The sequence below is a fragment of the Lynx canadensis genome, chromosome C2, assembly GCF_007474595.2.
Source record: "Lynx canadensis isolate LIC74 chromosome C2, mLynCan4.pri.v2, whole genome shotgun sequence".
Lineage (NCBI taxonomy): Eukaryota > Metazoa > Chordata > Mammalia > Carnivora > Felidae > Lynx > Lynx canadensis.
The window spans coordinates 76,015,334-76,028,699 of record NC_044311.2 but is presented as its reverse complement, the minus strand read 5'-3'; the positions used below and the strand labels follow the sequence as shown (position 1 = coordinate 76,028,699).

Here is a 13,366-nt window from a genome sequence, read left to right as displayed (position 1 = left end):
TCACTTGGGCAGTCTTAAGAGGCACTTTATTGCATAGGATTTGGGGACTGTGGCTCTCTACCCTTCCACCGCACTGCACAGAGCTCAGAGGGGAAGAGGCATGGGATGGGAGGAGTGGGAGAGAGCACAGGCAGGCACTTTCTGTGAGGGCAGGGGGGTTCTGGGAAGGGGATGAGAAGCAGTAGGGGTCAGGTGGATACCGGCCTGCCCCTCCCAGTACCGAGAAGCCGGCCCCGGTGGCAGTGACGAGTGTGTTGGGCAGCGCCAGCCAGAGCAGTGGGCAGCCCTCACATGTTTGCGGGGCTGTAGCACAGCAGGTGTAGCTGCAGGTTCTGGTCCCAGTGGCGCAGCAGCAGGAAGAGACCCCGGGCTGCAGCTTTGAGGGCAGCTAGGTCAAGGCCATCAGGTAGGTGCTGGGCCCGTAGCCAACAGTCAGCTTTAGCTGCTGCCAGTTCCCACTCGCCGAAGGCAGCAGCGCAGCGGTGCTCCAGCCAGGCGAGCGCCACGGCGGTGGCCCAGGTCCGGCCCCGCAGGTCCGCACCTCCGGGCCCTTCTGCGCCCTCTGAGGCCTCAGTGTCTGAACCCCGTCCGCTGTCCACCTGGCCTGGACCCTCAGAGCCTGAGCTGGGGGACGGGCTGCAGGAGGCCGTGGCACTGTCACCCTGGCCAACACCAGGCCCCAGAAGTGCCCAGGGAGAGGAGGCCGAGGTGGGGCTGAGGCTGGCGCGGTGCGCAGCAAAGGGCGAAGCGCGGCACAGGCGCTCCCGAGGGATGTGTACTGCTGCACAGAAGGGTGCGTCTAGGCGGAAGGAGCCGGGTGCCTCCTGCAGCCGCACCTGAGGAGAGAGGAGGTGGGGGGAGAAGTGAGCTGAGACAGTGCCCTGGCCCTGGCAGCACCACCCTCCACCTCCCGAGTCCTCACCAAGGGCAGGTAGTCGTGGTCGCTGCCTTTACTGTTGCTGTCGCCAGCCTGGCCCCGGTTGGTGCTGCAGAGTCTGTGGCTGTCAGAGCCTCTGGCCCTCCCACCGCCTAGGCTGAGCCTAGAGGGAGGCTGGGGGGGCAGGCGATGAGGACTTCTGGTGACTGACTTGGAGTTGCCATTTTGGTCTGGGTTCCAGCCACCTACCACAGAGCCTCCCTGAAGTCCTGCAACGGAGCCGGTCAGTGCCAGTGGTAGTCCCTAAGCCTCGTAGCTCCCTGCCCTTGCCCCAACTTTGAGTGTTACCTTTAGTGTGGACAGCTGTAGGCAGAGGAGTTGCATCTAGTTGGCCTTGAGAGGCAGAAGTGCTTGGGGGCTCAGCTAGCTCTGTAAGGGCACAGGAGATGGGGGTAAACCAGGAGGGGGGCCAGCGAAGTGAGGGCCAGCACCTGAGAGGTCACCCAGGAGGGACTCTACCTGAGCTCCGCACCTGCAGGGCTGAGGGTAGGACCTCCCTGGTGGTAGCATCCACAGCTACGGGGCAGGTGAAGCAGGAAGGGGCAGAGCTGACCTTGCTCGTCTGAAGGGCTCGGAGCCAGGACCTCCGGGCATGGCCTGTGAAAGCAAGGAGCTGGATGCCAAACGGGAGCAGCTGCACTTCCCCCAGCCCCCTCCTACAGGGGGCTTTAGAGAAAAATCTCAGTGTTTCCCCATTGCCTCTCCCTCTGTCCACTTTTGAACAGAGTAGAGTTCCTTCTTGGGGCCAGGTCAGACTCCCCAACTTTGGCAAGTGGTTAGGCTGAACCCTCAGCTCCTAGCAGGACTGGACCCTCCGGCCACCCAGAAATTGAACATTCTGTACAGCACCCAAAGGAAGCACTGACTGTGGTGCCTTTCCTGTCCACTCGTTCAGCGCTGCCCAATAGAACTTCCTGCAGTGAAGGTAGTATTCTAGATCTGCGTGATCCAGTATGGCAGCCACTAGTCACATGAGAGTGTTAAGCACTTGAAGTGTGGCTAGTGCAACTGAAGAACTGAAATTTTAACTATTTGATGTTAATATTCTTCCTGAATGGCAGATTTGTTTTTATGTTATGGGCACTGTGAGTCATTAACAAGATCACATTTCGCTCTGTGCTGGCTGCTAGGAAGCTTGCCAGTTTGGGGACCCATGCTCACAAGGGCACAGAACGTCATCGAGTGCATCTTTAATATAATCTGATTCTCCACTTTCTTTTATTATTCCATTACCCTGTTTATTATTATTATTTTTGAGGTGAGTGGGCCACCTCAAATTGTGAACAAGATGAGGTATATAGTGACCAGACACATAGACCTATACCTCTGTCACTCACTGCCCCATACAGGCTCCTTGGGTCCTGCCCAGGCCCACCAGCAACTCACCTTGGTCAGCCATGGCCTCAGCCCCTCCACGGAGAGCCAGCTGCTCATTGTCCCGGACCACGGAGGCTGCTGTCAGCCGATGGAGTGCTTGGTCCCAAGCACTTTCTCTTTGAGGGGGTGACGGAGGCAGTGAGCCATCACTAGGTCCCCATAGTGTCTCTAGCCCAACACCCACCTCCCAGCACATAGGCTGCTCCCCACACAGGGCTCGGATCACCACGTGGCAGCGTGGAGCCTGAGGAGGCAGTTCCACTGCTGGAGAGGCTGATTCCCCGTTGTGGGGCATAGCTGTGAATAAGAAGGGGGGTTCCATCAGCATGTCCCAGTCCATGGGGGCCGGGGAGAGCAGATTTCCTGGAGAGAGACAGCAATGAAGGCAGGGGAGGGGTGGTACCCTCTGCCCTACTTCTCAGGACCTCCTTGGTGTCAGAACCCAGCTCCCCATCCAACCCTTACCTGAGTCATCCAGGCCCTGTCCCAGCTGCTGCCCTGACTCAGGGCCTGGCCCATCTGGTGCTATGCCCAGAGAGGGGTGCCGGGGACGGCCAGGGACTGGGTTCACCTGGCCTGGGGGAGATGAGAGGCTCCGGCCAGCCAGAGCTGCTCTGCGTCGACGACCCAGCACCTCAGCACTCAAGGCCCCAGGCTGCACATAAGAAGTGTGGTCCACTGGTCAAGGAATGCAGAGCTCCTGGCCATCACACATGCATGGCCACGTACCCCTTTGTCTGAAACTGTGGATGGCTGCTCGCCACCCTTAGGAGCAAGGCCAAACTCAAGGCCTCCGGCCCCCTTCCCGGTGCCATCTCACTCCATGCCTGATTTCTCACTTGAGGTTGTTGTTTGTCTCTGTTTTTGTTCATGTCTTCTTCCTCTTTGCCTGGCTAACTTCTACTTATTCTTCCAGACGTGACTCTTGCTTTCCTGACTCCCTCAAACAGTGTTAGCCATCTTGATTCTGACTCTCCCCATAATACTATGTCCCTGTGTTCACCACTGTATGTCACATGGTATCATTGTAGATTTACCCATGTATCTCTTCAGCTGGACTTAATAGTAACCACGGCACAATTTATGGCATATAGCAGATGGTCAATGAACGTTTGCTGGGTACATAGAATGGAGGTGGACTGACTCTCACCTTGACTGGAGCCATTGGGGGTAGAGGCAGGGGGCAGGAGTGGGAGCCTGCAGGTTCTCCCCAGGCCAGGCTGCGGCAGCCCTGCTGAGAAGGGGGATGCAGGGGAGCAGTGCCCTCAGGGGAGCCAGGGCCCTGGGAGCCAGGGGACTCGCTGCTGCCTGTGGAGCCTGGACCTGGCTCTGGGCTGGCAGAGCAGTGAGTGAGCACATACTGCTCCCGGATGTACGATGACTGGAAGATGCGGCGCCATATGGCTGTGTCAGAGGAGGGATTGGGTCCAGGGTCTGTGACTGGGTCTGTCAAAGCATCAGTACCTGCTGGGAGGCAAGAGAATGGATCCCAGCCGTGGCCCCTCCCATGGCCCACTCCTCCTCCAACACAACCACACACTACACCCAGGTACTCACTCTGCTCTGAGTCCCCAGCAGCCCACGGGCTGGACAGCTCTGCTGACACAGTGCCCGTTCCCAACGGCTCCGAGGTGCCAGTGGGCTCAGTGCCAGGACTGGTGGCAGATGGTGCCTCCTCTGGGGATGGGAACACGGAGCCTCCCAAGCTCTGCCAGCCAGGTTCTTGGCCCTAGAGAGGGATAATCATTAGAGAAAAAAACCAACTGTAGTTATATGCTACCTCTTTCCAAACAGGATTTAAGATGTCTCACCACAAAAGGCAATAAAGTTAATAAACCAGAAATGAAAGCCTAGTACTAAGGAAGGAAAAGCATACATGCTAACCATAAGGTTAATAGAGCTGCTGTGGCTGAGCTTCAGGCTTGGCCCTGAGCTTCCTGGCAGGCAGGCAAAAGGGCAAACACTCCATAATATCGCATCTTTAGTTCTTTTAGAGAAAGAAAGCTTTTCATAATAAAAATAACTATCATTTCAGGGTGCCTGGCTGGCTCAGTCAGTAGAGCATGTGACTCTTGATCTCAAGGCTGTGAGTTCAAGCCCCACGTTGGGCGTGGAGCCTACTTTAGAGAACCAGCAACAACAATCATTTCTTGAACTCCTGCTATGTGTCAAGTATCCTACCAAGAGTGCACATTGTGACCTCTAATTACAACAACTCTGTGACAAAAATCAGTATGACGAAATGGGCTCAGAGAGGTTAAGTGACTTGCCCAAAATCAAATGGTTAGAACACACTAGAGGTGGGATCTGAGATTTCATCTAGACTATGCTCTGTTTCTGAATGTTACAGGAAATAATCCAGGTGGTTCTTTCCTTAGGGCACTGTGTGAAGAACCTAGAAAGTTTCAACAAAACCTTCACGGCAAATTCTAGAGCTGCTTTCCGTGGCTGTGTGCTTTAGTGACCTTTGGTAAAAGCCAAGGGCAACACTTTATGGGACAATTCAGTGGAAGACCTCATGAAGGGGGCAGACTACAGCCGCTTTGGGGTGCCCGGTGTGATCTCTGGGGAAGCCGAGAGTGCAGTGGAAGAGCTTGGCAGGGAGAGGCACCGGGAGTGGAAGAAGAGTTTTGAAGAGATGCAGGGACTTTAGACATCCCAGGCCTACCACCCACACCCCAGCCCAGGCCTACCCCTGGGGCACGGGACCGGAAGCCATCCACCCTGAAGAGTGAGCAGTAGCCGAGCAGCTGGTCCCCAGGGTAGAGTGCTGGGATCTCCCGGGGGGTCAGCAGTGCCTCCACCGCATCAGGCACAAACCAGTCCACAGAGATGTCACTCAAAGCAGGCTCCAGTGCCTTCCGGAGAGCCTGCACCAGCTGTAAGGAGTGGCCAGAAGGAAGACATGGGAGAGAGAGCTCACAGAGCAGGAGGCCCACAGAGCAGGAAGGCTACCCTTCCACTGATGCCATCTGCCCAGCCCTTAGGCTGAGGGGAGCAGGGTCAGGCTGGGGTCAAGGGAAGGATTGGGGGTAGGAACAAGCAAGGGTTTGGTCTGTCTCCTGGCCTGAGCCATGCCCTGTGGATGAGGCAAGATTCGTTGAGGATATGGCTCAGTACCAGGACAAAACAGAATGAGATCCGGGGGGTGGTCAGAGGTCACGTCCCCCACACCTTTGGCCTCCTGCAGCATGCTATAGCGTCACCAGCAGCTCCTCCCCTGATTGGCGTCTCAAAGGAGGGGAGGAACTGGAATGGGGGAGGAGAAGTCCTGATCGAGGGTGCCAGGAGACCCCATGAGTTGACTGGGTTCTGTTTCAGGCTCAGTGTAACTTGGGAGAAGGACTTCTAGGAGTAGGGAACAGGGCTCAGGCTCAAGCTCACCATGGGCTGCAGCCTCTCCCCAGGCCTTGGGAAGTAGGCCTGGCCCCTGCTGAGGGCAGACAGCCCCTGGAGCAGCTGGTGGCAGGCAGGCCCCAGCCCAAAGGAGAAGCACCTGATGAGGGAAGGGAAGCAGCTGTGACCTTCAGGAGCCCCTTGGGAGTGGGGGTCAATCTTAGGCATCTAGTTCAGCCCACCCCATACCTGGCTGCCCCCCTGTGCCACCTCATGAGCTCCAGGGTTTGATGGGTAGCAGCGGCCACGGGCGAGGCAGCAGTCAGGAGGAAGAGCTGCCGAGGGCGGGCCTTGTGCTGGGGCTGCCCCATGGCCCAGTTCAGTGCAGCCAGCACATCTGGGGGACCACTCTCAGCCTGCAGGGTCTCAATGTTCTCACAGATCAGCTGCACAGTGTCCTGGAAAGAAAAGGCATGCTTTGGGCCGCGCCAGGCTGATATACTCTCACTGGGCCCCAATCCCTGGACCGTACTCACATCACTGCAAGGCCGGCTCTCTGGGAAGAGGGGCCGCACCGACGTGCCAAACATGGCCAGGTTGATGAGCGTTTGTGGTGGCAGTGACTTCACAGCCAAAACAATGGCATCCTGGGGAGGGCCAGGGAGGACAGCATGAAACAGGTCCTGTGGGCAGTGGTAGGGATTCCAGATTGCCTGCCTTTTCCATGCTGTGTGAAAATGAGGGGCTAGAAGTGGTGGTGTGGGAGAGGCCCTGCATGTCTGAGATTGACTATGAGGGAGATCTGGAGTATGAGGGAGACTGAGTGTGTGAGAGACCCTGGTGGGGTATGGGAACCCTTGGTTTTGGGGTTAGGTAACTTCATGTGTGAGAGAGGCTTTTGGAATCTGGGAGAGACATATGTATGTACAAGTAAGAGAGGGATGTGTGTGTGTGTGTGTGTGTGTGTGTGTGTGTGTGTGCACGCACACGTGTATCTGTCTGTGAGAGGCTGCCCCCAGCCCACCTCACACCCACTGCCCCACCCAGCCCCCAGGCCCGCCCACACCCTGCCCCACAGGCCTTGTGCGCTATGCTGCTGCCATCCAGCAGGAAGAGAAGCTCCCGTGTGGCTGTGCCCAGGTTTCCAGGCTTAGAGCTCAGGTCCGGGCAGAAGCTCAGCACCAGCACGGGGTTTAACAGGATGTCCTTGTGGAAGCGTCGTTGCAGGAACCACACCTGATCATCGGAGCCCCAAGTCATCCTGTGCCCTAGTGCAAACTCTTGCCTGGGCTTGCAGCAGGACCGAGCCCTCGGGCCTTTTTCTATCTAATACACTCAGAGGGAACACCTTTTTATAGTCATTCGAATAAAGGCGAGGGCAGAGGCAGGTGGCTGTCCTCTGCCTATCAGTCCTAGCTTCCATCCTTTGAGACACACCCCAGGGAGACTTGCGTGGGCCCTCCTAGGACAATACTCATCAGCCCTCTGGGATGCTGCCCTCTTAGCAGCTACTAAGAGGTCCTGCTAAAAGCCCCCCACACACACACACACGCACAACTGCCCAACTGTTCCTCCTGCACAAATGCAGCCAGTAGTGAGAGGTCAGTGGCCAGGATGGGACCCCATGCAGCCATACCTGCCGGTCCCCATCACTGTCCCTTCGCTGTAGCCTCTGGAAGTCCCGGCGGGCCCTCACCTGGGCCTCATATTCTGCTGAGCTCAGGCTGCCGGCCTCTAGCATCAGGTGTGGCTGGTGGGGCTCTAAGGAAAAAGGGATATAGTTGTCAGGAAAGTCCCTGTCTCTGGACCTCAATTGCTCGGTCCCACTGTCCCAGGAGGACCCTGCAAGTCCAGCACGTCCCTCACAGATGGCTCAATCCACCTGGCTTGGGAGCCAGAAATCTATACTTGAAAAATGGTATCCAAGTGGTCCTGAAGTAAGTCAGAGCTGGCCCACTGTGTGTCCCAGTCTCTCACCACTGGGGTGCAGCAGGATCTCCAATGACCGGTCACAGTGGTGGCCCTCTGCTAATGTGACACAGATGGTGGCTGCGGAGCTGGCATGAGGTGGGGCATCTGCCCGCAGAGCATGAGAAGGGCTCTCCAGGCCTGAGGGAGGGAGAGGCAGGGAGAGATGATCACCCCACCCCAAGCCAGTACTAATGCACAAACATCACCCTCCCAGACAACAGTGGTATGGGCAAGGATCATGACTGATTCAGCTCAGCTCTTAGCGCCTAATCTAGAGGGCTGCATGGACAAGGGGAGGGATTTTGCCTGCTTTCATGAGCTGAGAGGTAGGTTCCCAGCTCTGTTTCTGGCTGATCAGTTATACAGCAGCCAGCTGATTTAGCATCCTCCCCCACCTCTTACACAAGAAAACTCCACTTCATCACTTGGACTGGTCTCAATTTAATCCCTTTCTTCCCACTGGTGAGTGGAGTGGGGTATAAATAAATGACACTGACGAACCTGGGGGGGGGGTGTTGTGTAGAAGTGTCCAGGGGATGCTCCTACCAAAACTGGAGGTTCCTAAGACTTAGGTCCTTGTTTTCTTTTTTTCCTGTGTTCCTCCCAGTCCTGAGCCCTGAACTATTATTTCCTAGTCAGCTATGCTAGGAGGGGCACCCACCTGCTAGCAGGCATGGCCCAGTGACCAGCATCTCGAAGGAGAAGGTGTACGGGGCAGGGCAGCGGGCAGGGCCTGAGAACACATCCGGAGGGGCCGCTGGCTCCTCCCAGGCCAGCCCTTCCTCCTGAGGGCTGCCCACCCCGAAGCAGCTGGTAGGGCTGGAAGGGAGCGCGAGGAGGGTCACGGGCCCACCACCAAGGCCCCTAGCCCCTCTGGATGAATGGCCCAGCCCTTCCCCACCCTGTCCATCCCCCAGGGCACCCTACCAAAGCCCCCTCACCCGCACTAGACCCAGAGAAGCCGAGGGAGGGACGAAGAGAATCACCATAGGCCCAACCTGTCGTCACAGAGCCCCGGAGGCCTGGGGGGCCCCGGTGGGCCTGGTGAGGCCAGTGGGGTGAGCACAGAGGGCAGAGCCACGTGCAGCACCCCATCAGGCCTTGAGGGCAACTCCCGGCTGCTGCGCAGGGTCACTGTCATGGTGCCGGCCGCGTTGATGAGGCCTGTGGGCAGCACCAGTGTGGACCGGGCCTGGGCCAGATCCAACACAAGATGACCTATGATGAGTGAGAAAAGGGGTCAGAAGGGGCTGGAAGCGGAAGAGATGGGGGAAATAGGAAATGGGAGCAGTCACTGAGTCAGGGGAGCCTAGGCAAGGGGGACTTCACAAAGTTAGAAGGACACGGGGCTAATGTGTTGGTGATGCAGAATGGAGGCATGAGCCAAATGATGGTCAAAGCAGAGGTAGGATGATAGCAGAAGGATCTGGCTGTCATCAGGAAAAGGAGTAGTGACATCACTGCTATTAGAGAGCTGAGGAGAAGGGACATGTCCACACCACCCCCAAGATCCTAGGGGATCCATACCCTCTGCCCTTATTCCCCTGCCTGTCTCTGCCCATTCAACCCTTGGGTATCATCTTCCTCAGGACCCTCCCTGTGGACTGACATGTCCCATAGCCTGGGACCCAGTCTGCTCACAAATCCCTTGCTCATGAACAGTCAGGGGCTCCCCACTGCCCACGAGGAGTGGCTTCAGAATTTTCTACCCAAGAGGCGTTCAGAAAACCCAAGAGGTTTTCTACCAAGAGGCTGTAATCTGCTTGGAAGCTGGCTAGAGGACTTAAAGCTGTACTGGTATGCAAAGCACACCATTTTACATCGCCCCTAGGTTCATTTGGGGACTGGTGGAATCATGGGGGTCACTGCTACTAAAGGAAAAATGGCCACGTGTATGCAGTGGCAGTCAAGGCCTCACATGGTCTGGCTCCAGGCTACCTTTATAGCCCTACTTGGCTTCATCTCCCCACAATAATCATTTACACATTCTTTAGAGAAATGCCTGCAGAATAAATGAAGGGAAGAAAAAGATGGAAGGAAAGAAGACAGGGAGATAAGAAGGAAAAAAGGGGCTTCTATCCCAACTAGCTAAGGCTTGGGGACAGCCTGATACAGTGGAGAGAGCACAGGCTCAGGTCTTGAGTGTGACTTCTAATTCTGCCCTTGGGTAACTCTTCTGTTTTAAGGAGCTTCCGTTTTCTCATCCATGAAATGGGGGTCATAATTGTGTCTCAGAGACTGTGGTGAGAAATAAATGAGATAATGTATGCATAGCATCTGACACATAAGAGGCTGTTATATTATTTTCACACCTATAAAAGGAGGATAGAGAACAATAGTTGCATTACATACCTCTCTGGATTCAAATGAGGTGATACCAGTGACTGGACTTTGTGAACTGTAAATTGCTATAAACACGAGGTGTTTTATTTAATTTACCATCACTGTGTACAGTTTACTTCCAAACCTTTGCTTATACCATCGCCCCTACTGGAGTGCCTTTTCCCTCCTCTCCACTTCACCAATCATACTCTTCCTTTTGGTCACATGCTGGCTCCATTTCCTTCTGGAACATTCCTGGGGCCTCAGCCCAGAGCTCACTCTGGCCTCTCACTGTCTGCTGGACCTACACCAACTCTCAACACCACTGGATTCTGTCTTTCTTACGGGGATGGCAAATCCCATGTGCAGGAATCAAATGAATGTCCAAATAAATAAATGAAAGGATGAAGTGCAAACCACAAAACCTAGCACAGGGATGGGCTTCCACTCCTTCACCCAGCAATCATTGAGCCTCCTTATGCCACATTCTGTGCGAGATGCTGGGGCTTAGAGATGTCCAAAGCAAGCCCAGTCCCAGGCTCGGGACCTAATGCTCCAGCTCGGGAGACAGACGTGTGGACCGCCTGCTGCGTCTGTCTCCCAGGCCGGGAACCTCGCGTCAGGCCTGGGTCACATTGCCCCTGCACCTGGTGCAAGTAAGGTGCCTAGTCCACGACTGTTGAATAAAGCCATGAATCAATGGATGAAAAAATCAGCGGCTGGAGGGGGAGCGGGGAGGGACGGGACGCAGAGCGGGTGCAGGAATCAGAGCGGGGCTGACTTTCGGGGCGAGGCGACGGCGCCCTGCACTCACCCTGCGCGCAGCGGCGGGGCGTGGAGGCCCCCAACCCAGGGCCCAGCGCGCGGCAGCAAGCGGCCTGTGAGCGTCGCCTGCTCTGCAGCTGGAACGAGACGCGCCGTCCCGCCGCCTCCGCCTCGAAGCCCGAGACCACTTCGGCCTCCGCCAACGGGTACACAAACACGCCTGCGGCGGGGGCAGGGGGCACAGGTGACGTCGGACCTCGCCCGGCCCCCTGTCCCCGCCACCCCGAGCCCCGCCCAGGCCTCACCGTCCACCGGCTGCGGCTGCGGGTTGTGGTAGGTGAGCCGGGCCCGCAGGCTGAGACAGGGGCCGTTGGCGCAGGCCCGGACCCAGGAGTCAGTCAGGGGCAGCGGCGTCCAGCTGGAGGGGCAGTACAGGCCGGGCATGGCGCCCCTGGGGGAGGGGGCTCGATGAAGGGGTCCGCAGGGTGGGGTCACGGGCGCCAGACCCCGCCCTCCTGAAAGCCGCCGGGAAAATCGAACTCAGGCGCTGGGACGCCGGGCAGCGAGGAGCGCGGCGGGGCTGAGCCGGGGGCTCCCGCCCGGCGGACAGGTGGCGAGGGGAGGGAAGAGGGGGATCGCGTGATGGGCATCCTCGTGGGTTACCTGGGAAGCCGGGGCGGAGCGCGGCTCCGGGCTGCTCCGGGAGCCGGGGAGCGGAGGGTTAATGATTAACTGGCGCTCCAAGCGCCCAGCACTCCCGCCGCCGGCTTCTCCGGGGACGGAGGGTAGGAATGGGGGAGGGGGTCACAGCTGTTCCACCACCCGCTCCCAGGCCTCACCGCCGCCCCCGTACCTGCCGGCCCCCCGGGGCTCCCCGCGGCTGCCAGCTGTCGGAAGTGGCGCGGGTGGCGAGACAGAAGCAGCTCTGGGTGAGGAGCAAGGGTTTAAAGGGCCAGCATCCTCCTGGGTGTCCCCAGCCCAGCGAGGGACAGCAGGGGCGGGGTGGGAGGGGGAGCAGAAGGACCGTAGTCTTTCCCTCTCCAGCGCCTCACCTGACTGGAGCGCTGAGAGGGGCTGCAGGCCGGAGTGGAGGGGGTTGGGTGGGAAGAACGAGACAGGGAAGCGACAGGAGGGGGTCTTTAGGATGCAAGACCGGGAGAGGTGTCCGGGCAGGGGGAGTGCTCGGAATCCGTCTAGGGCACCCACCTCTCCCCACCCTGGCAGAACTGATCCTACAGTGGGCGGCCCCACAGCCGAGCTGTCGGGATGCGGCAGGCAGGGTCTAGGGGTCGTCCCCCTCCCAGCGGGCAGCCCCAGCCTCACGGTCGCGTCCTCTGCGGAGTTCTGGGCGCCACAACTGGACCACGGTGGGTAGGTCCGCCTCCGCGCTTCGGGCCGCAAGCAGTCCAGGCACCCTGCGCGGCACCCGCTCCAGACTCCCGCTGCGGCCGATCTGAGTCCGCGCAGGGGCGTCGGCTCTGCGGGTGCTGGTCCCGCCCCCGCTCGGGAAGGCCGCCCCTTCAGCCCGCCCCGGCCCCGCCTGCCGCTGCGGCGGGGCTGCTGCTGGCACCTCCGCCCCCGCTTCGGGCGCGGTGCCGCCTCCGCGCAAACCCCGGCCGCTCCAGCTAGACCCGGCACCGCAGTGCGGGGACCGCGTCCCCGCCGCCGCACAGGCCCCGGTAGATGAGGGACTCAGGCCTACAAGGCCCCACCCTTTCTGTCCTTCAGGAAGTGAAACGTTCTGCAAGTGCAGCAGAGGGCTCCGTCTGCACACCCCCCCCCCAGCACTGCAGCGACCCCAGCTATTCCAGTATCACCCCACTTCCCGCCCTGGCTAGGCTTTTCGTCAGTGCAGTGACCGTCTCTCATCACTGCAGCGAACCCAGTGCTTCATCACCGCAGGACCCCTCCCCCCGCCCCCCAAAGCCAGCCCATTTTCTTTGCAAAGTGCTCTTTCATCGGTGCAGAAATCTGCCCCCATCCCTGCAGCTATCTTCTGCTTGCCTGATCACTTCAGTGACCACTCACTCCAAGTAGGGGTCCCCCAACACTGCAGCGAGTTCCGCCCACCCCCAAGCAGCCAACATTCCCATCGCTGCAGTACTATCTTTCACACCTTTCCTGCGGATGCGGAGAGTAGGCAACATCAGCCCCTCAGGCTTATAACTTCCTACTACCTTCAGCTGCCCACAGTCTTGGAAATGAGGCCTTCCAGCCTGTAGCGGCTTCCCTTGGCTTGAGACTGCCCCATCGTAACAGTGACTCCCCTCACCCCACCCCCATCACTGCAGCACCTGCAGGAGAAAATATCCCTGAGTATAAACAGGTCCCTTGTTATTGGCAGAACTTTCATGCGGCTTGACAGTGTTATGGTGCAAAAGATTAGGGAAGTCTGTAAAACCTCCCCCAGGATTCCTGAGGGAGAGTCTGGGAGCTCTGGGGACGTAACCATGTTTGGGAGACACCCATGCAAGCTTTCTTGCAGAGGTCACACTCAGACTCTGCAAAAAGAGCTTTGAGGAGAACTGGGGGTGGTGAGGGGGCGGTGACGGGGTGGGTAGCAGCCAGTGGAAGTGGGCTTTCAAGCCAGACTTAGGGTTCTTGCCCCTCCCCATTTACTCCATCCTTCTATTCCTGTCACTATCATCATACTGACCC

At 58.2% G+C, this 13,366-nt stretch overlaps 1 protein-coding gene and 1 non-coding gene across 7 annotated transcripts; one reads left to right on the top strand and one right to left on the bottom strand.

Annotated features, from left to right (window-relative positions):
* Positions 1–9: 9 nt before the first annotated feature.
* VWA5B2 (von Willebrand factor A domain containing 5B2) lies at positions 10–12,169 on the bottom strand. Of its 6 annotated transcripts, none has more exons than XM_032594715.1 (20): positions 11,372–12,169; positions 11,014–11,223; positions 10,758–10,928; positions 8,620–8,839; positions 8,283–8,440; positions 7,628–7,759; positions 7,287–7,411; positions 6,731–6,886; positions 6,187–6,297; positions 5,900–6,108; positions 5,699–5,810; positions 5,008–5,193; positions 3,872–4,043; positions 3,465–3,781; positions 2,780–2,969; positions 2,324–2,677; positions 1,397–1,534; positions 1,226–1,306; positions 923–1,146; positions 10–836 (listed from the first exon to the last, which is right to left on the bottom strand). In XM_032594715.1, the coding sequence occupies exons 2-20, from the start codon at positions 11,150–11,152 to the stop codon at positions 288–290; spliced, it is 3,744 nt and encodes a 1,247-aa protein (XP_032450606.1). In that variant the 5' UTR covers positions 11,153–11,223; positions 11,372–12,169; the 3' UTR covers positions 10–287. The 6 variants fall into 6 exon arrangements, with proteins under 6 accessions (XP_032450606.1, XP_030185539.1, XP_030185543.1 ...); XM_030329679.1 differs by having other exon boundaries at positions 11,915–12,169; XM_030329683.1 differs by having other exon boundaries at positions 2,324–2,611; positions 11,014–12,169.
* On the top strand, positions 4,353–4,425 carry TRNAK-CUU. The gene has a single exon. It is a non-coding gene; the product is annotated as a tRNA-Lys (tRNA).
* Positions 12,170–13,366: the final 1,197 nt, after the last annotated feature.

Bases quoted from the DNA above. Each gene is read 5' to 3' on its own strand.
- VWA5B2 (XM_032594715.1), bottom strand. From the start codon at position 11,152: ATGCCCGGCCTGTACTGCCCCTCCAGCTGGACGCCGCTGCCCCTGACT. The intron at 6,298-6,730 runs GCCTGTGGGGCA...GGCCCTCCCCAG, and splicing joins GCAGCAGCATAGCGCACAAG to GATGCCATTGTTTTGGCTGT. The intron at 3,782-3,871 runs GTGAGTACCTGG...CTTGCCTCCCAG, and splicing joins TGCTGGGGACTCAGAGCAGA to CAGGTACTGATGCTTTGACA.